This window comes from Colias eurytheme, chromosome 19 (assembly GCF_061535395.1).
Source record: "Colias eurytheme isolate Ceu_HAF_F1 chromosome 19, ilColEury1 Martin Lab GWU primary, whole genome shotgun sequence".
NCBI lineage: Eukaryota > Metazoa > Arthropoda > Insecta > Lepidoptera > Pieridae > Colias > Colias eurytheme.
Window position 1 is genome coordinate 3,480,003 of NC_142998.1, and position 20,515 is coordinate 3,500,517.

The window sequence follows — 20,515 nt, forward strand, 5'->3', positions numbered from 1 at the left end:
GCAAAACTATTGCAAAACCAAGAATTATAAATTCGGTAGGGTTGCCAGTAAAAAATCAGTAGTTTTCGGTAGATTTTTATTTGTATTAATTTTGACCACAATTTTGACTGTGATTTTGACCAAGTTGACAAATTATTATTTATACCATCCTTGAAATGAAATTTTACTGAACATGGCTTTAGGGTATATTAAAATCATAGTCGTACCCCCAGGATATATTTATCTCCTTATTACAAGATTTGCACATTGCAAAAGTAGATTTTGATAAATGTGGAGACAACCATGCAGAGAATTAACTCCCACTCTTTTTGAAGTGAAACTTCTTTATCGGGGTCGGACAAAAATTTAGTGTAACGTTTTTGCGTTACGCGCCATCTTTTTTTATTTTACAACCTTTACAACTTGATCATTAGGAATTTATTACCTCTATTGTTCGAACAAAAATAAGTTACCGCCTTTAAGAACTTGCCGACAATGTAAGTACACTATTGTTTCTTAGAAAACATTTTATGAGTATACGACGTATACGATAATAAATCTATGACTCACGTAAACACGTGTTTGCTTGATTGGTGTTCAATTATGATTTTGTGAATTCAAAATTTATAAGAATAAACCTCAAACTCTTTATGTCCAATCAAAATCCGCCTAAGTCGAAATCCTTTATAAGTTGAAAACTAAATAATAATAAATTATTCTTATTCTTATTCTTATAAAACTCTATAACTCGAATTTTTTGGCGTATCCCTTAGTCTTTTGAACTACCGCACGAGCGGAGCGAGCGAAGCGAGCGAGTCGCGGCAGTGGCCGGCGTAAATATTCAAATAGGTAGCGAGGAGCGAAGCGACGAGCATCTTATTTTAACTTTTGAACTACCACACGAGCCGAGCGAGCGAAGCGAGCGAGTTGCAGCAGCGGCTGGTGTAAATATTTAAATAGGTAGCGAGGAGCGAAGCGACGAGCGTGTTAGATTAACGTATTTCTGTAATAGTGTATAAAAGCTGTGTCGCGCGGTTTCACCCGCGTGGCTCCGCTCCTGTTGGTCTTAGCGTGATAATATATAGCCTATATTACTCGTGGTCGTGGATAATGTAGTTTTCGAATGGTGAAAGAATTTTTAAAATCAGTCCAGTAGTTTATGAACCTATTCATTACAATCAAACAAACAAACATACAAACAAAGTTTTCCTCTTTATAATATTACTGTAGATAGTAAATTATTTTTTGAAAAATAAGGTCATAAAGAAGTTTCACTTCTTACGTGTGTACCTATTCTAGTACACGCACACATTTTTTTTTATATATTTTTGTTGATATTTCTTTCGCTTGACACAATATGTACCGGTTAACTAAAAAAGAAGTCATTTCATGTTTACAGGGGATTTCCCTTACTGTATAATATCTAACCCTTCTAGTATTATGAATCTTAATACGTAGTCAATAGAGTCCATTTTTATTTATAGTATTTGGAATTTGGAGCATACAGCCAAACAAGGTTCTTCCCCTTGGCCTTGGCATCGAGCGAGACGATAAGATTAGAATATGCGCGAGAAAAGGATACTTTAATAATGTCGCTATTATGTGTGATTGAGATGGACTATGTGCAGGGTTCATCATGTTAGAGTAAAATAGTGTAGTGTAGCGTAGCTCTACAAATAAGTCTACAAATAATAAAGTATTTAGTTTCATCGTCGTAAAAATCAGCAGCAAACTAAAACATCGGTAGACATGCCTTCGTAATTGGTATTTCGGTAAACGAGGGTATTAGCCCTCGTTTACCGACATCTACCGAAAAATCGGTAGGTTTTGCAACGTAATATCAACAATAACATAATATCTGAAAGGTGTCTGAAAGATATGAAACGAAGATACTTCCAGCAGTTTGTCTGTTTGTTTGGATTTAGATGCGTTATTTTTTAATAGCTGTGGAATTAACAAATTATCATTCCCATATAATTAAATTCAAAAAAATGATAACCATAGCATGCCATTTACAAATAAAAATTAATACCTTAAAATTGACAATTATTGACAGTTTAGACTTTATAGATAGACGTTGACACTTGACATATTATTACGAATTCAAATTTCGAAGCATTTGTTTACGTATAAATGTTTAAATCTATAATTTTATATTATTTGCAGTTATTTTGATATTATACATAAATGGATGAATTGAGAGGACCTACCATACAAATCGTGCTGCATGTGAAAGAGGGTAATTAACATTTGCGAGATTTGTATCTGGTTTCTTTCGCTATTTTTTTTAAAGTTAGTTGTGGTTTGTATTCATGTTTACAGGACTTGGGTTTGGTTTTTTACGATCGCCTTTTATTGTTAGTGGTTCCTTGAATGGATATATGCTAGAAACTGATCCGACTGTGCCCACCCACGCACCAGTCTTTGATGCGGAGCTAGTTTGGGAAGCTGATAAAAGAAGATTTCGAAGGTAGTATAAGTGTAATTTTTTTTATTTGCATGTATTTTTACAGTTGTATATTAAATAGCTTTTTATTTTGCAGTACCGTTTACATATTATTCTTGATAATAGTTTCTAGAAATTAAGTAAATTGTTACAAACAAAATGGTTCAACAAATGAATTACTAAGTATAAAATTTTTGGGTTTTTGGGTTAATTTAGAAGTGGAATATACATATATTATTTGGTTAAATATAAAAGTTTTTATATACTGAGTCTACAAAAATGATGTTCAAGGAAACTGCATACTTCTTGTTCACAAATATTTTGTCAATTCAGAAAGGGAACAATATCTCAAATCATATGTTGCATAACTTATTCAATAATTTCCAGTTTACGAGTACAAAATGTACCGGTTAAAGTGGAGGTGTTCACGACTGGCTCTCAAGGCAGAAAGGATAAAGTTGGATATCTACTGCTCAGTCTGCTCGGAGCTCAACCATGCCCTGCTAACAAATTTGTTGATGTAAGGGCCGATTTTTCAATCGTTGGTTAAAATTTATCCGTCCAATAAAGTATTACACGAACATTTTAAAATGTCACCTGTATACTGTCAAATATGGACAAATATAATATATTTTTGAAATGGTAGTTTAATACGTTATTCGATGAATAAGTTTTAACCAAGGATTGAAAAATCAGCCCTAAGAGTTATACCGAATCTATAAAAACTAACTGACTTATGAGTCTTGTGTCTTTGTATGAAGTTATTATGCCCATCACATACATTCGCAAAGTTTTAATATTTGATTTTATTCTGTGAGCACCTAAAAATAGTATTATAATTTCTTCAGAACATATTCTGTTGATTATAGATCGCAAATATGCTCATATGTTACATTATTAAATAGTCATGTTCCCACATTATTTTGATATTTCATTTCACAATAGAATAAAACATTTTCATTAGGAGAAATAAAGGAAAGACTTGTTAGTGAAATATTTCTTTTATTAATTTGTATCTAAGGTTACAAACAACATTTTCAGGTAAAACATTCATGGCATAAACTGCTAGGTGTGAAATCGGAGGGAAAGTGTTGCCATCCACAACTTTTGATGAGTCTTACCATTGAAGATAGAGTGAGCACACCTACTCCTGTAAGTTTAATTAAATAAATATTTATTGTGTATTGAAAATATAATTTGTTTGAGAAACAAGAAAAGTGACGACTCAACTTATTTATGGTCTCCACTATAAAAAACGTAATTTAAACTTTATCATTTAATCTCTTACAGAGGAATGAATTAAGAATGTTTCACAGCAATGAAATTGTGAATCCATCCAGTAGGCAAGAAAAAAATCCACCAGCTTCTAAATCTATTTTGTTAAAAGTTGGTATGTTTTTTCTTGTTTTATTTTTTTATATTTCAAGTATTTTTATTCAATCAATCCAAGGTACTATTAAATATCTACTATTAAATATCAAAGTAATATTAATTTTAAGTAGTTAACTTCTAAAATCATCAAAAGCTAAAAATAATTGTTGCTATAAATAATCTTCATCCTTTTCCATATAGCTGATTAATGTTAAAAAATCTTAATTTAATTCATTTTTCTAGAGGAATATATAGCGGAAAGCAAGAAAATGGCCTCGTCATTAGATCTACAACCAAAGTTGATTTGCGAGGAGGGTCTTATTCAGATTGGTGATGGGAACCATTTGTTTGTGTTGAGTCTTGTTATTGGATCTGTGGAGAATTTAGACTTGGTAAGTGTTGACAAAATGTTTACTTTGTAATAATCAAATTAATTATTAGTTTGTATGTCTACATTTTCACTTTATATTTTGAATTAAAAACAAAGATTTGATTGCAAATTTCTTTGTTATAGATAAATATTAAGGCTGCAGTCTAGCAAAATTGCGTTTTCAACAAGTTATTTGACAATTTTTTCCCGGCTAATGAAATGATAAACTGAATTTTTTTTTCTTGTTTATCAATTAGTGTTATATAAGAAATGCGCGTGAATTTTTTCACATTTGTAAAGTTACTTTATGTTACCTTAATCAGGCCTTCAAGATAAGTCTCTTTCCCCCAAAGACATTTCGAGCTAAGTTTGTGCACTCACCACGTTGCAACCGATTACAATTTACACAATCTGATCAGCGCATTATTATCCTTATATAGTCGTTATTAAAAACTGCTGAATACAATTGCCGAAAAACTTATGATTTTCCTAATTAGAACGTTATAAATTCATTAAATTTCCCATTTTTTGCCTCACAAAATCTATTGATAAATACTGCTAAAAGTTATTTTTTCCATTAATTTATTAGAGTTGGTTGAAGACCAATGAGTATTAATCCTTCAAAAAAAATTTTTTTTGAATTTTGATAATTCTTTAAATATTAAAAAAATATTTTAAATAATTAGGAAAAATCCTAGCGAATTTCTTTAGTCGCGCTCCTTGGGCCGGAGCGTTCTGACGTGTGCTCTACGCTCGATTTTCCTTCATACCGAAGTGAAAGTTGCTCTACTTCATTAAATTTAATATTTTTGTTAATTGATTATTTTTATCTTAGTTTTGTCCAATATTCGTATTTTTAAACATTTGATTTCGATATGGAAAATAAACGAAAAAAAATACGCGTGTAACTACTAGAAAAAAAATTATCTTCGAACATAAAGTTAATGAAACCAAATAGATTGCAAATGTGATTGGCAACAATTTCTTTATTTTACGGAGTGTCAGTAAAGGGATGTATATTTCTTTAAAACTAAAGTAAGCTCATAAATTTTCTTATAATACTATAATTTTTAAAGTGAAACTTTTATTACATCGTCTCAAACTTTTTGGTCTGTGTAACGCATGTCGCGTGTATCGCGGCTGCCGAGTAGGTAGGTATACCTACTCGGCAGCCGACCCACACGCGACATGCGCTACACAAAGCAGTGTTCGGAACCGTTCGAACAGTTTCACTTTTACCGTGGTTTCATAAAACCACACAACATTTTTTCTTGAAGTTCCATAAATGTTTATTTTTCGTTTGAGAAATACGAAATATAATATAAACTTGTATTGAGAACTTGAACTTCCCAAGTTCATCCGGGGAAATCCCCAAGGAAAATGATTTGTTTACTCCAAAATTATATGCCGAGGTGTTTTAATTTTTTCTTCTAGTCATTTTCAACGTAGCGGCATGTTGTTTGATTATTAATTTTGTAACTTAAATACAGGATGTTGGTTTTATATTCTGATCTTACAGACGCGCTGAAAAATTTAGTCCGCCATTTCTAGTTTAGTCCACCAACTTTAAGTACCAATATTAAAACGAATGGATTATCATCATATCATCAAAACTCAGATTTAATGGAAGATCACAATAACATAGAAAATTCAGTGGGTGTTGAGAACTAAACAAACACAAGTAACAGAGACGCGAAGAATAAAAAAAGAGGACGAAAACGATAATTCGTTGATGCTTTCCCTTTTCGACGTATTGTTAGGGTACATCACCAATCTGCAAAAAACAAAACTGATGATTCCCAATATACAAACAATAACAAATAATCGACAACAGTGGTGAAAATTTGCTGATCACAATGAAACATCCTTCAGTGGTAGCAGATTTACTCATTTAAAATGTATCGGTGAACAGCGTAAAGGAGAGGAGGACAGGAAAACATTATGAATGTGGATGGTGGATTGTATACAGGGTGTAATCGATAAGTATGTGCAGGCGATTATGACGTTATTATTGCAGGTATCAAAAAACTTAAAACTGATATCGAAATTACTTTACCTAATGAGCAAAATGACAATAATAACTTTTTAAAAGTATAACGAGAAATATCTAAAAAATTTACTTTATACACTCCCGTATCAAAAAGGGAAAATGGGACTAGTAGAAGTTAAATGTCTAATTCCGGCAAAAGACATGAATGCGGTAGATGCAGTTAAAAATAAAAAATTTAATATTTGAAATACAATGCAAAAAATAACACTTTTTTCATAGATAAGAATCATGACTATTTTTTCCAAATTCAGGGACAACTAAACGTTGCAGAAGCAGAAGTCTGCTTATTTGCTGTTTGGACTGGAGTGAATCATTCGTTAAAAATAGAATATATAAAAAAGTATGTAACGTTTAGGCAAAATAAAATGATGGACCATTATCAAGATTTTACATAAATTGCCTACTGTCAGAATTGATTGATTCGAGACTTCAGCATTCGATGCCCATCAAGGACCCATCCTATATCATTCAAGCGATTGAAAAAAAAAGAGATAAATCCAGTGCAACCGATAAAGCATCAGAATGCTAGCAAAAGATTTATTAGGTTTATCAATATAAATCTATATATTATACATAATATAATAAATCTGTAGAAGACGCGAAGACCGACATCCGCGCGGACGGAGTCGCGGGCGGAAGCTAGTCAGAAATAAATATCTTTTGTTTTCATTTGCGTATTTTTCTATTTTATAATTTTTTAACACAAACATTCCATTTTTCTTATTATATACAAAATTTGTTTATCCGTTTTATTAGTTAAACTGAACAACTTTCACTAAGAAACTTAGGTCGAAAAAAATGTATAGAGCATTTTGTATGGAAAGCTTATTTTTTTTTATATTTCGTCCAAATTTCTTTGTAAAAGTTGATCAGTTATATAAACATGAAGTTGAAGATATCAATAGAAAGTATTCGCAAATTTTGTGTACTGATAAAAAAAAATCACCCGGTGTAATTTTCACGAAAATTGTTTCAAATTGTCATTTTTGGTACTTATTACGAATATTAAATTATGCATACGAATGATTTAATTTTTAAAAATTAAGTGGAGCAACTTTCCCTTAGTACATTTGTATTATTTACATATAGGATGACAGGATGCATTTGTTTGCACTACTAGACCAAGCCCTTAAGCAAATTCTTTTTGCACTTGTAAAAAGTTAAATTATTTCACTGTGACTCAGGTCAAATGTCTTATTTACTATTATCTTGTTTTAATTTAAAATTAAAGTTTATTCTCATTTATGTTTCAGCTGTTGCCAGACACATTAAAGGAGACAGCATTTTCTTATGTGACTTATACAGTGTTTACGCATAATATTATGACAGACAGGTAAATAATAAAATGAAAAACACAAAATAAGCTTCAAATTTTATGATAAATTCTTTGATGATGCATTTAATATTATTTTAAAACACTAAGGAACTCAAATATACCATTGCTGTAGGCGTGGTTATAAATAGAAACCTAAACTTGGATTGTTTATTCATATAAAAGTTTTAATTAAGTATTTTTGACTATTACAAATAATTCCTAAAATATCACCAATTAGAATATAAGTTTAGGATCGGAACACACTATTATCAAAAATCTGAAAATAATTTATTCATCTACTTACTTCAGAGTGAGTGCAACATCACTAGGCAATTCTAGTAGAGCCCAGTTCAACCAACGCACATCACTACGTTTGCAAACAGATCTGTCCACTCTGGGCAGGTATTTTGCAGAATGCCCGCACCTTGTGACTAGAGTGTGTGTGGGTGAAAGGGATGTTGGTATGTATTATTCTTTATTACAATCCTTATTACTTATTTACACTGTCTTTATTACGTTTTATGTTAACTTTATTACACTTTCCAAATAATAGAAAATCTCACAATTTGTAAAATGTCTAAGGGCCGATTTTTCAATGCTTGGATAAAACTTATCCGTCCAATAAAGTATTACACGATAATATTAAAATGTCACGTAAACTGTCAAATACGGGCAATTAGAATACTTTTTAAAATGGTAGTTTTATACATTATTCGACGAATAAGTTTTATCCAAGCATTGAAAAATCGGCCCTTAATATTCATAATTTGTGTCCAATTGTTGTACATCTTCTTCCTTCTCTTAGAAAGAGTCGGAAGATCGGGGTACGCTATCTCTCTCACACACACGCATATTGTACGCTCATATAGTTAAGAACTTTATCCACAATTGTTAAATTAAATTATTTTTCCCATCTTTTGAGCCTGGATAAGCAATTCATTGTTTATGTTTTCTATACTCTATACAAAGACGTTTCGATTCGACGACGCGGTTGGCGCAGTGGTAAGTAACTGCCTACTGAGCCGACGGTCCCGGGTTCGATCCCCGGTCAGGGCAAATATTTGTGTGATGAACTCAATTATTTGTTCTTGGGTCTGGGTGTTTATCTATATATGTATTTATTAAATATTATATTTATCGTCGCCTAGTACCCACAACACAAGCCTTAATTGAGCTTACTGTGGGACTAGGTCGATTTGTGTAATAATGTCCTATAATTAAAAAAAAAAAAGATCCATAGAATATCTTTGTGCTCGAGTTATTTTCCATATTTTCACCAATTTCCAGGTATATGCAGCATGGACCTCCGAAAACTAATTCCCACGGATGACATACAAGTTTTCCAAACAAATTTCTGCAATAATGACAAATCGCTAACAGTTCACGAGCGTTGTTTTATACTACGGTGTGATGACGTCATCAGGGAAGGTTCTAGACGCCCGTATATAGATGTGGAGCTTAGCTTGAAGTATCTTGGTGTTAAGAAAAATGCTCAGGTATGAAAAAGTTTGCGAGTAGATAGCTTCTTTCCTTGTTTGTAGCAGATAATTATTTAATCAGTTTGATTTTTCTTTAAAGATAAGTTGGTAATCTTACCTTTAAAATTTTTTTAAACTTCTTTGAATTACAAACCAAGGTTCAAATGTAAATTCCTCTTGAAGAATATTGAGTTTATAGAGGATTTGATTATGATTAATTGACGAAATAAACTTTATTTCCATTTATATGTCGAAGTCGACGGCTAATGATTGAATATTTTTTGATGTTCAAATTATGTATTTTTATTTACATGTATAAATTGTCGGTTTCTTTAACCCATTGAGCCCCGAACGGCCCGATTGGCCCACGACGAATAGAAAATCTATTGTGTCTGTGATTCCGGGGCCTGAGTTATTAAATGAAACATACCTAATAAATAATTTTCCAGAAGCCCCTCCTAACAGCCCGCAGTGCTACCCAACTAAAAGCAGGTCCAGAACAGCAGGTGGTGGAAACTGAAGACATATTGACCCTGGGCCGAGCTGGTAGCTGCACTGACCTGGGGGGTGTCGGGGGGTACCGGGGGGTGGGGTCTTGTAATACTGCCAGGTGACGTTTTATTTATTTATTCCTCACTAGATGCTCCTCGCGGTTTCCCCCCGTGGCTCCACCCCTGTTGGTCGTAGCGTGATGATATATAGCCTATAACCTTCCTCGATAAATGGGCTATCTAACACCGAAAGAAATTTTGAAATCGGACCAGTAGTTCCCGAGATTAGCGCGTTCAAACAAACAAACTCTTCAGCTTTATAATATTAGTATAGATTAGACATAATACAACGAAGAATATAAGATCGAACCGCTGTTTCTTATTAATTCGTTTGAATAAGCACATATGACGTCACAAAATGGCGCAGAATCGATCCTATAACAAATTTATGTACTTATTTGTATTATTAGAAAGTTGTATTTTTTCAAATTTATTCCAAGCAATTTATATTACACTATAGTATACCTTTAATGACTGGCACAGTATAAAAAAAAAAAAAAAAACATTCGAAATCAACACAATTGAGAAAATTAAATAATTAAAATAACAAATGACACATAATCGAAGTGTGTAGATAAAAATATTATCACATCCATATGAGTTTTATTTAAAAATTCCAGATACACAAACGCATCCGGTGAAGCGATGTTACCAACAAATGAAATAGCGGAATTAATAAAGAAAATGTGCGATACATTCGCGTCAAGCCAAGAGAAATTACTGGCAACACATAAAACCACGTCAGATATGCAAGTGCAGTGTGATGTACAGGAAGAGAAAGAGTTGGTAGGAGATAGGGAAGAAGATAATGTGGAGGATTTAATTGAACGGTAAGGCAATTTTGTTAGGTAAAGTTTTCTGAATTGTTTTAGAAGGAACTAGCTTACCACCCGCGGCTTCGCCCGCTTTGTCTAAAACCTAATAAATTATATACTAAAACCTTCCTCTTGAATCACTCTATCTATTAAAAAAAACCGCATCAAAATCCGTTGCGTAGTTTTAAAGATTTAAGCATACAATGGGACATAGGGACAGAGAAAGCGACTTTGTTTTATACTATGTAGTGATATACTTGGTACTTATCATATTTAATTATTACATAAATTTGAAATATTGTAAAACTCTTCTATGTTTTTCAACGAATAAAATTATTATTTACAAGGTGGCTGGTACTTTTTTTTTTCAATTTCACATTTACTTTTAATAATTTTCAGTGAACCTGTTAAATTGGAGGCTACAAAAAGTGACTCATGCTTTACGGCCAATGTAAGAGGTTTGTTTATTCTAATTCTATGTTTATAAAATGAGCACTTATTTATTATATATTACGAGTTTAATTTTAAATTTTGTTATTAATTTTATACGTAGTGTGTTAATAACACATTAATCATGTAGTTATTTTCTATAAATAAAAATGGATAATACCATTAACCAGTAACAACGTAAAAATAAAATCTATACATTTTAGGTAAAATATCATAAGCATATTATAATAATTATTTATATTATATTCAGATGCCGTAAATAAAGTATTAACGGCAGCGGATCGTGATACAATCATGCAGAAGTTTGTCGAAGAGCTCGAAGACTGGAAAGAGAAACAACAGGAACTGTTTAAAATACAGGTATCATATTATTATTATATTATATTATTATAGTTACTAATAATTATTCTAAAAAAAATTATAATGTAAAAGGCCGGTATGCATGGTATGTTTAATGCAAGTCTTGATTAGCTAAAAATATTATGATAATAAATGATATTACACGCGTATTTCAGGTCTAATCACTATTATGTATTTTACTCCACCAATAATAATGAATTGGAGCGCTATGTGACGCTAAAAAAAATACTAAATATAATATAGAATATACGTCGCCATTTTTAATATTTTAGGGAATTAGGATATTAATTTATATTGGTCATCGATTAATTCCGCAGACGGATTGTTCAAAGAAAGACCTTTTGTATAGTATACTAGTGGTCCGCCCCGGCTTCGCCCGTGGTACCTACATGTTTAAACTATCCTATCTCTCAAGTTGGATCGAACTGCACATGGTGTGCGAATTTTATTATAATCGGTTAAGTGGTTTAGGAGTCCATTGAGGACAAACATTGTGACACGAGATTTATATATATTAAGATTATATAATGTTCCATATAATACATGTTTAATTTCAGTTGAAACGCAAAGAAAACTACCATCTCGATCTCTTATCTACCGAATGGATGAAACGTCGCACAGAATTAGAGAGCAAGCTAACCCGCGGGATAGAGCAATGTCGGCAACTCGCGAGTGATCTCAGTAGAGCCACGGAGGACTTTGCGTTACGGGGACATAGGAATACGCAGAGGGAAAGGAAGGTATAGAAAAAAAATGTATGCGTGTACTAGAGTACACACGTAAGAAGTGAAACTTCTTTATGACCTTAAAAATGTCACGAGTATGGCGTAACGCAAAAATGTCACGTGTACGGCGTAACGCAAAAATGTTACACAAAATTTTTGTCCAACCCCGATAAAGAAGTTTCACTTCAATAGTTTCTTTTGACGTGACAACGTCTTATAATTCGATAGGTTGCACGCACGAAAAAACATGACTCATGCGGCGTTACCTCGCTGAGGCGTTCCATGTAAGGCTTGAAGTGCGAGCGAGAGCGCGGAACGAGCGACAAAGAAGCACAATCGGACGTTGTCACGTTCAACTATCGTCAGTAAACCGACTTTACAGACAACCAATTTTTTTATATTTATTTAATGTTGGGTAATTCGGAGGGCATAGGTATACGCAGCGGGAGGGCAAGGTGAGTGTAACATAACATATTCTACTGGGTGAATTTTTTAACCGGGCGTGGTAGGCGAAATAAGGTATATCAAAGAGAACTGAAGTAATTTATCAAGCAAAATGAAGACTTTAACTACATCATCCGTTTTTATAATAAATATTCCTTGGCAGGAATCGAACCCGTTGATTTAAAAAAAAAAATACATTTAGGTACTTACTCTAATCGAAAGTGTTTCAAGAGGAGAAAAGCCTCAAAAATAATTGCAATTCCTCCCGGGCTGATATTAAATTTAATAATGATTAAGAAATAATAAGCGTAGTGGTAACTTCTAAGTAACTAAACAAAAAATAAATAAATAGATAGTATTTTATTCTTGCTTGAAAAATAGCCATACTGTAGTTCGTTTTCAGTGTTAATATCCTACTAATATTATAAATGCGAAAGGTTGTGAGGATGTGTGTGTGAACCAATTACAATGAAATTTAGCACACATATACGAGGGTAACTTTGATTATCACATAGGATAGGTTTTATCCCGGTAATCCCACGGGAACGGGAACTATGCGAGTTTTTTCTTTGAAAAAGCGGGCGAAGCCGCGGGCGGAAATCTAGTAATTTATAAATGAATAAAACTATCATTGTTTCAGTTACTAGAAGCTAAAAAAGCTCTAGAAGAACATTACACAGCGAAATACAAAGAGTTAAGAGAAGCGTCACAAAAGATGGAAGACGATATGAATCACCAGCTTAAATTGAAAGACCTCGCTATAGAAGAATTACAGTTAAAGATTGAGAAAATGGAGAAAGTCATTGATGGACTTAAAGTGAGTAATAGTTGTAGGAAAATTATTATTTATTATTATCTAGAGTATGTTTTTATTATTAGACAAGATAGTATATTATATTTATATATTATATTATAGTATATTTTCGAAGTTCTAGCTCCTTCCTCCTCCTCCTTCTTCTAACTCAAATATGATTTCGTAAAAGATTATTTTATTTAAAGTTCTTTTTTACTTTCATATTCTATATAATAAGTTATGGACCATAACAAATAGCTATCAATTTTTTAAGCGAATAAATTATTGTATGACTTGGAATAATTAAGGTAATTAAACGTAGGTTTGTATTGTGCTTTATAATTTGACACAATCTGTCGCCAACGTCCATACCACGTTGAATACACCGGTTCTCGTCCGATCACCGAAGTTAAGCAACGTCGGGCGCGGTCAGTACTTGGATGGGTGACCGCCTGGGAACACCGCGTGATGTTGGCTTTTTGCTGCTTTTTTTAGTTATTTATTTATAAGTTTGTAAATGATAATTTGCAATTCAAATAATTTTAATGATTTTCTTCTGTTATTTAAAATTTAAAGTTTGTAAAATAATATTTGGATGCACTGGTATATTAATTTTTTCCAGATGGATCTGAAAAATGTTGAAAAAGATGCTGAAAGTAGGTGCTCTGGATTAACGAAAGATCAAACTGCTAGTCTAATTCAAGAGTTGGTAAGTGAAACCGTAAAATTCTAATATTATAAAGAATGACAAAGGCTAATTTCTTCCTAGTGACTGGTGATCCTTCAATTACTTTTACAAACGAAAATGAGTTTTTTTCACAAATTATTAACTAATAATTAAAAAATAGCTTTTTCATTCGACATACAAAAGTGAAGCATATTTCAAACTACGAAGATAACGTTTTACTCTGTGGTTTTACTTATCCAATATTTACTAGTACATCTTACGATTAACTGATTTCATTACATTTATGAAGTGAAACTTCTTTATCGGGGTTGGAAAAAAATTAAGTAACATTTTTTCGTTACGCGTGACATTTTTCCGTTACGCGCCATCTTTTTTCATCCCTACCACGCGTGATTGACGTACTTCTGTAAAGTTGCATATAGTAAATTATTTTTTGAAAATAAGGTCATAAAGAAGTTTCACTTCTTACGTGTGTACACTAGTACACGCATACATTTTTTTTACTTATTGGTTAAATATCATATTTAATTAAACATCTAATCGCAGCGTTGCCTAGAAGAGAAGCTCGAAAGCAGCCGGCAATCGAAAGCATTCTTCAAAGAGCAATGGGGTCGAGCCGTTCGTGAATTACATCGCGCCAAATTAACCGCGCGGAAACAGATGTTACACACTCTGAGGGACCAAAGGAGACAACTGGCTGATGGGTGACACAGATTATATAAATAAAAAAAAATGGTTGTCTGTAAAGTCGGTTTACTGACGATAGTTAAACGTGACAACGTCCGATTGTGCTTCTTTGTCGCTCGTTCCGCGCTCTCGCTTGCACTTCAAGCCTTAAATGGAACGCCTCAGAGCGAGGTATAGGTATATTAAGAAGAGCTGGAACGTCAACACATTTACACATTGCACATGTTAGGCCGGGAGATACTGACACAAAATTTCGGGTCATTTGTAACAGGATGGCGGTCTAGAGGGGTCTTAGTACGCAATGACAAAAAGAAAAATGATGGTCAGAACGCTGGTACCGGCGGACTAGTCGCGTGGGCGTTAGTCACACTCAAGGGCGGATCCAGCCTTAGTGCCAGGGGGGGGTCACATAGACGTGGGCAATTTTCAAAAGCTATATTTTGGTAATTTAATTGATACGTAGATTTAAAAAAAATTGGTCAAGTGCGAGTCGGATTCGCGAACCAAGAGTTCCGTACAAACATTTTTATATTTTTTAATATTAAATTTATGCTCTTTGCAATTTTTTCTTTATCTGTGCTATAAGACGTTAGAGCGTATTCAGAAAGAAAGCTTGAAACTTATAAGCGCTTATCGGCGCTTGTCATGTTCATATATTTTCCTGCGCTGACAAGCAAGACAAAGGAAAATATATATGAACATGACAAGCGCCGACAAGCGCTTATAAGTTTCAAGCTTTCTTTCTGAATACACCCTTAGTTTCTATTAAATAAAGATTAAATATCAAGATTCTGTGTTCACGGGAAGTACCCTCTAGGTTTTGATTCCTGGCAACACTTGCGAATGTTGATAAGCATGAAATGTATGTTTTAGCAATTTTTCCTCCATCTGTGCTGACATTGCTTTTAACCAAATTTCAGAACTCTGTGTTCACGGGAAGTAGTACAATACCTATAGATTTTGATTTCCTTGCGATAATGTCGAAATTTGCGATAATTTACAGCATAAACGTCTGTAGGTATCTTTTGATTGCGTTGGCTTATAAGTTTGATTTTTTCACAGCTTTAACCGTAGATTTGAGTATTCGGTATGAATTTCAGATTGATACCTCCACGCGTTCCTGAGAAAAAGGGTCTTGACAGGCAGACAAACTTGAAAAAAATATTTTTTTTGCAATTATTCCTGTATCTGTACTATAAGATGTTGCTTTGTACCGAATATCAAGATTCTGAGTTTATGGAAAGTACCCTGTAGGTTTTGAGTTTTGATTCCCTTGCGAATGTCGAAATTTGCGAAATTTTTCGGCATTTACGGCTGTATCTTCTGATTCGTTGACATAGAAGTATGATTTTATTACTTATAGCGTAAAGGTATTATAGACTTGAGTTTTTGCTATGAATATGAATATGAAAGTTAATATACATGTCAGTTAATACAGCGTTCATGAGTAACAGGGTTGTAACTACCTAAGTTAAAAATTTTTAAAAATATTTTTTATATTATAATCTAAGGAAAAATTCATGCTTTTCGCAATTAGTAAACAAAGTCGTTGTCTCTGTGCCTATGTCCCTGTGTATGATTTAAAGCTACGCAACGAATTTCGATGCAGTTTTTTTTAAAGATAGAGTGATTCAAGGGGAATAGTAGTTATATAATTTATAAGGATTTAGAGAAAGCGGGCGAAGCCACGGGTGGTAAGCTAGTCTGCGTTATAAGACGTTTGATTGTACTAAATTTCATGACTCTGTGTACTCGGGAACTACCCTGTAGGTTTTGATTTCTTAGGAGTGTCGAATTTTGCATTTACAGCTGCATCTTTTGATTGCGTTGGCTAAAACGTTTTCAATCTTTCACAGAATCAAGGGACCGTAGACCGTAGGATTTCGACATTAGCAAGGGAATCAATACCCTGTCCCGTAAACACAGTCTTGAAATTGAGTAAAAGGTATCGTGTTATAGCACAGATGAATAACTGCGAAAACCCTAATTATTTAATTAAATTAAATAAAAATATAGATGTATTTAATTGATATTCACATCAGAACTCAGGTCTATAATAACTTAAATCTGTTATTTAATTCAAATTCTAAGTCAACGCAATCTGAAGAAAAAGCAATTAGAGCCGCATATTCTGTAATTCGCAACTATACTTGCAAGGGAATCATCAATCAAAACCTACAAGGTATACTTCCCGTGAACACAGTCTTGAAATTTGGTTAAAAGCAACGACTTAAGCACTTACAAGCACAGATAAAGAAAAAAATCCTTTAAACAATATTGTAAGATACAACATAATGAAAAAATATGTTTACTCGGAGTCCTCGGTGCGCGAGTCCGACGCGCATTTGGCCGATTTTTTGTTGTAATTTGACTGTATTTTCTATTGTTCATTTAAAAAAAATTTTGCTATTTTATGTCTTATCCACGAACTGGGATGTTTCGATATTTGAGGTTTTGTGTGAAAAGTGTAACAGCAAAAGTTGTAGAAAAAAAATTAACTTCATACAACTTTACCATTACACTTTATTCCGCATATATAGATTTTTTAAAAAATCGAAAAACCTGTTTTTTGTCCTACAGGTCGACCCTAATAAACTTTTTCTATAATTTTTGTTATATTCTCTTCCGTTACCGTTTGTAATTGATTTCATTGTTCTATATTACTTTTATGTCTCAAAATTCAATAAAAACATCATGTTGAACAGTATTAATTTGTTAATTTAAAAAAGTTAATATTAAATTAGTGGTCCACTTAGGTCGTGGACCTAGCCCAGGGGGGGGTCATGACCCCGTGACCCCCCCCCTGGATCCGCGCTTGGTCACACTCGTCGGATAAATAGCGAAAGTCCAACGATTTGTAACACAAAAATTTTAGAATTTACCGATAGCCCTTAAAAAAGATGTAGGAGGTAGTGTCATGCCATACTTTTACGATGTGACTTACAGTCCGCCATAATGTGAACTTTAACTTGAAAACTGTGGAAGAATTATTTAGAAAGGAAGCAAATGCTATTAGTCTGGATATGTTTAGTGACGTTTGGAGAAAGACGCGAGAACATGAGGAAAAATATATTCAATTAGAACCAAAAGTAGATAATTACACTTTTTTTTTATAATAACATTAAGAAATTCCGACAACGAAACATCGAGTTCTTCGAGCGATGAAAGTTTCAGTGAAGTAGAAGATTACGATTATGATTAAATAGATTCTTCTTCTTCTCTATAGATACTGCTTTCTGAATTGGTGGTAAATGTTAAAACTGTTCTGACGATTCAAAAGTGCTTCTAGAAGAAGTCTAATTGTATAAATGTTTGAGTTTGAGTTTAAAACCAATAGTGTGAAAATTATACAATATCTAAACATGTAAAGGCTTTGTCAGACAGGACGCGTACTTAGCGCGCGTCAGAGCGTTAAGTTGACGCCGCGATATGACGCTAAGATGTGTTCTACTACCATCGTAGAATACCGTCAAACAGAGCGCCGGCGCTAGCAGTACGCAACGCTCTGTCGCGGCGTTAGGACGCTTTAACGTCGGGTGTTGTATTTTTTTACAAATTTTATTTTAGCGTCGGAGTTAATAGGCGTAAAATAATAATAAAATACTGCATAATGACCGAAAATTTGATAGAATTGGTTAGAAAATATCCATGCTTATATAATACGAAGGATAGTTCATATAAACTATAAAGATATATCAATGAAGGCAAAATTGTGGGCACAAATCGGAGAAGAAATTAATGAAACTGGTAAGTAAAAAATTCTTCCGACTCCGGAGTTAATATCGCTGTACCTTGTTTTGTTCGTAAGTAATAATTATGTAAACAACATGCAGCTTTAATAATATCAATTGCTGTGTCCTAACGCGCGCTAAAGCGTTCTGTTTGACGAAGCCTCGCGCGACGTTAAAACAGGACGCTGCAGCGCTACTACGCAGCGCTAAAATACGCGTCCTATCTGACAAAGCCTTAACACATATTTGTTAGCGCGTATTGGTAGGTATTACGTACTTACTACAAATATAATATTTCTTAGATATCTTTACTCGACCAAAGTCAGGACAAGACTGCTCCGCAACTGCAGAAGACGTCCGTTATTTAAATCATTATCAAAACAACCATCCGTGTGTTGGGAGTAAGCGCACGTGTTATTTGTATTGTTTTTATGACCTGAAATTTAATTATTATTTGATAATTGAATGATTATTAATACTTTTATCCAATTGATTATTATTAGAATAAATAATTAACTTCATCAATTGATTTACTTTTAAATTATAATTTTACAGGTAAATTATGAGAGCTTTCATAAGTAATTATATTTGCATATATTTATCTACAACGCACCCATTTTACAATTCAAGTCTAAAATGAAACTAGAGTCGCATTTATTTTTGAACATACTGTAAGTGAAATTGCATAAGTGTGAGTACTGTGAACATGCCAGCTTTCCTTAATTGACCGATAACGCCGCATGAGTCATGTTTTTTCGTGCGTCCAGCCGGCTCTATCGAATTATAAGACGTTGTCACGTCAATAAATGCTATTTGACAAGTGAAACAGATTATATCAATAAAAAATAAATTATATTGCTGACCAACAATAATGAGAGAAAAAAAATGGCCAGGTGATTAAAAAAAAAATTATCAAAGAATAATTTGCGTTTAAATTCAGTGAATCAAAGTGCGTGAGCTACACTGCACACTTACAAAATAAACAAGTATTTTAGTAAAAAAAAGATGATTAATTGGATATTAGTATCATAGGTATTCTTTGGATTGCGTTACGTGTTTATCAAGCGAATATCATTTATATTACTTATCTATTAACTATTAATATAAAATATGCAGTTTATGACCAATCGCGTTTTTAACATTATTTCTCTTTCCAGTTTGGATCCAATCGAAGATCAAGAAGAAACGGTAATGGATGATAAGAACGATGTCGACATAAATAAACTCAAAGATGACTTCTATGTGGACATCTTAGCCAACTCACCGGCGATTGAGTCGCGCTCGCTTATAAGTATGAATTTGATATAGTTATTAGTTTAAAATTAAGTACACTTACATTGGATGGACATAAAATTAAATAGATGGTCTTTTTTTATAATTAAATTGTATTTTTTTAAATAATTAATTCACTTCATTATAGGACAATAATAGTTATGAATCGCTTATGTTTACGAAAATGAAAGCGTGATTAGGCAATAAGTCAAATGGTTTTGATTCGATTTTTTTTCTTTTAGGTACGTCCGGTCCAGATGGAATGGAGATTTATGACGATTTAATGTAAGTTATTACAAAAATCGAATTAACTTAGCAGTAATTAGAAAAAAAAAAAAACGTTTTTTAATTGTTATGTTAAAATGTTATCAGTCAAAAATAGGAACTTTACTCATCTAACACTCTTCTATAAAGACTCTAGTGTTAGCTTCTGTAAATTATGGCAATATTTTAATGAATTAATACATTATTTTCAGAAAAGCGCCAATAAATCCGATGAATTCTCGCCTCAAGGACTTGATGTTACAACGCGAACAACTCGTCGCTAACGAACAAACAGACGAACTAGCTCTGCGAGCGCTTAACACTGAAATACGTAATATACTTATAAATTGTGCCACTTGATGTTATAAATAAATTAATAGTTCAATTAGTTTTACCTCTTTTAATTACACCTTAATCTAAATTATATCATCCCACTTCCTACTATTATTATAAATGCGAAAATTTGTAAAGATGAATTATTATGATGAATTATTTACACAAAAACAGCCATATCAGATCTATGCAGTTGGTACAGAGACACATTATAATCTGAATTAGCTATAGGAAGGCCCACGGAAAGCCATAGCTTGCTTTATATCCAGATACTAGTAATTCTTAAATCCGTGCCTTAGATGGCACTGTCCTAATACAACTAGCGAGAATTACTAACTCGCGCTATTGGAAACTGTCGAAAGCTTGTGAGCCTTTTTTTTATTTATATCAAAA

At 33.0% G+C, this 20,515-nt stretch overlaps 1 protein-coding gene and 1 non-coding gene across 2 annotated transcripts; both read left to right on the plus strand.

Moving 5' to 3' along the window:
- The first annotated feature begins 1,352 nt into the window (after positions 1 to 1,352).
- LOC149900089 (uncharacterized) lies at positions 1,353 to 20,178 on the plus strand. Its single transcript, XM_090112939.1, has 20 exons — positions 1,353 to 2,218; positions 2,302 to 2,449; positions 2,813 to 2,945; positions 3,467 to 3,577; positions 3,716 to 3,815; positions 4,040 to 4,188; positions 7,470 to 7,549; positions 7,841 to 7,992; positions 8,819 to 9,027; positions 9,459 to 9,619; positions 10,181 to 10,300; positions 10,775 to 10,833; positions 11,076 to 11,185; positions 11,743 to 11,925; positions 12,995 to 13,171; positions 13,770 to 13,856; positions 14,382 to 14,539; positions 19,411 to 19,544; positions 19,768 to 19,810; positions 20,002 to 20,178. The coding sequence occupies exons 1-20, from the start codon at positions 2,167 to 2,169 to the stop codon at positions 20,147 to 20,149; spliced, it is 2,514 nt and encodes an 837-aa protein (XP_089969065.1). The 5' UTR covers positions 1,353 to 2,166; the 3' UTR covers positions 20,150 to 20,178.
- On the plus strand, positions 13,506 to 13,624 carry LOC149900090 (5S ribosomal RNA). The gene has a single exon (XR_016457858.1). It is a non-coding gene; the product is annotated as a 5S ribosomal RNA (ribosomal RNA).
- Positions 20,179 to 20,515: the final 337 nt, after the last annotated feature.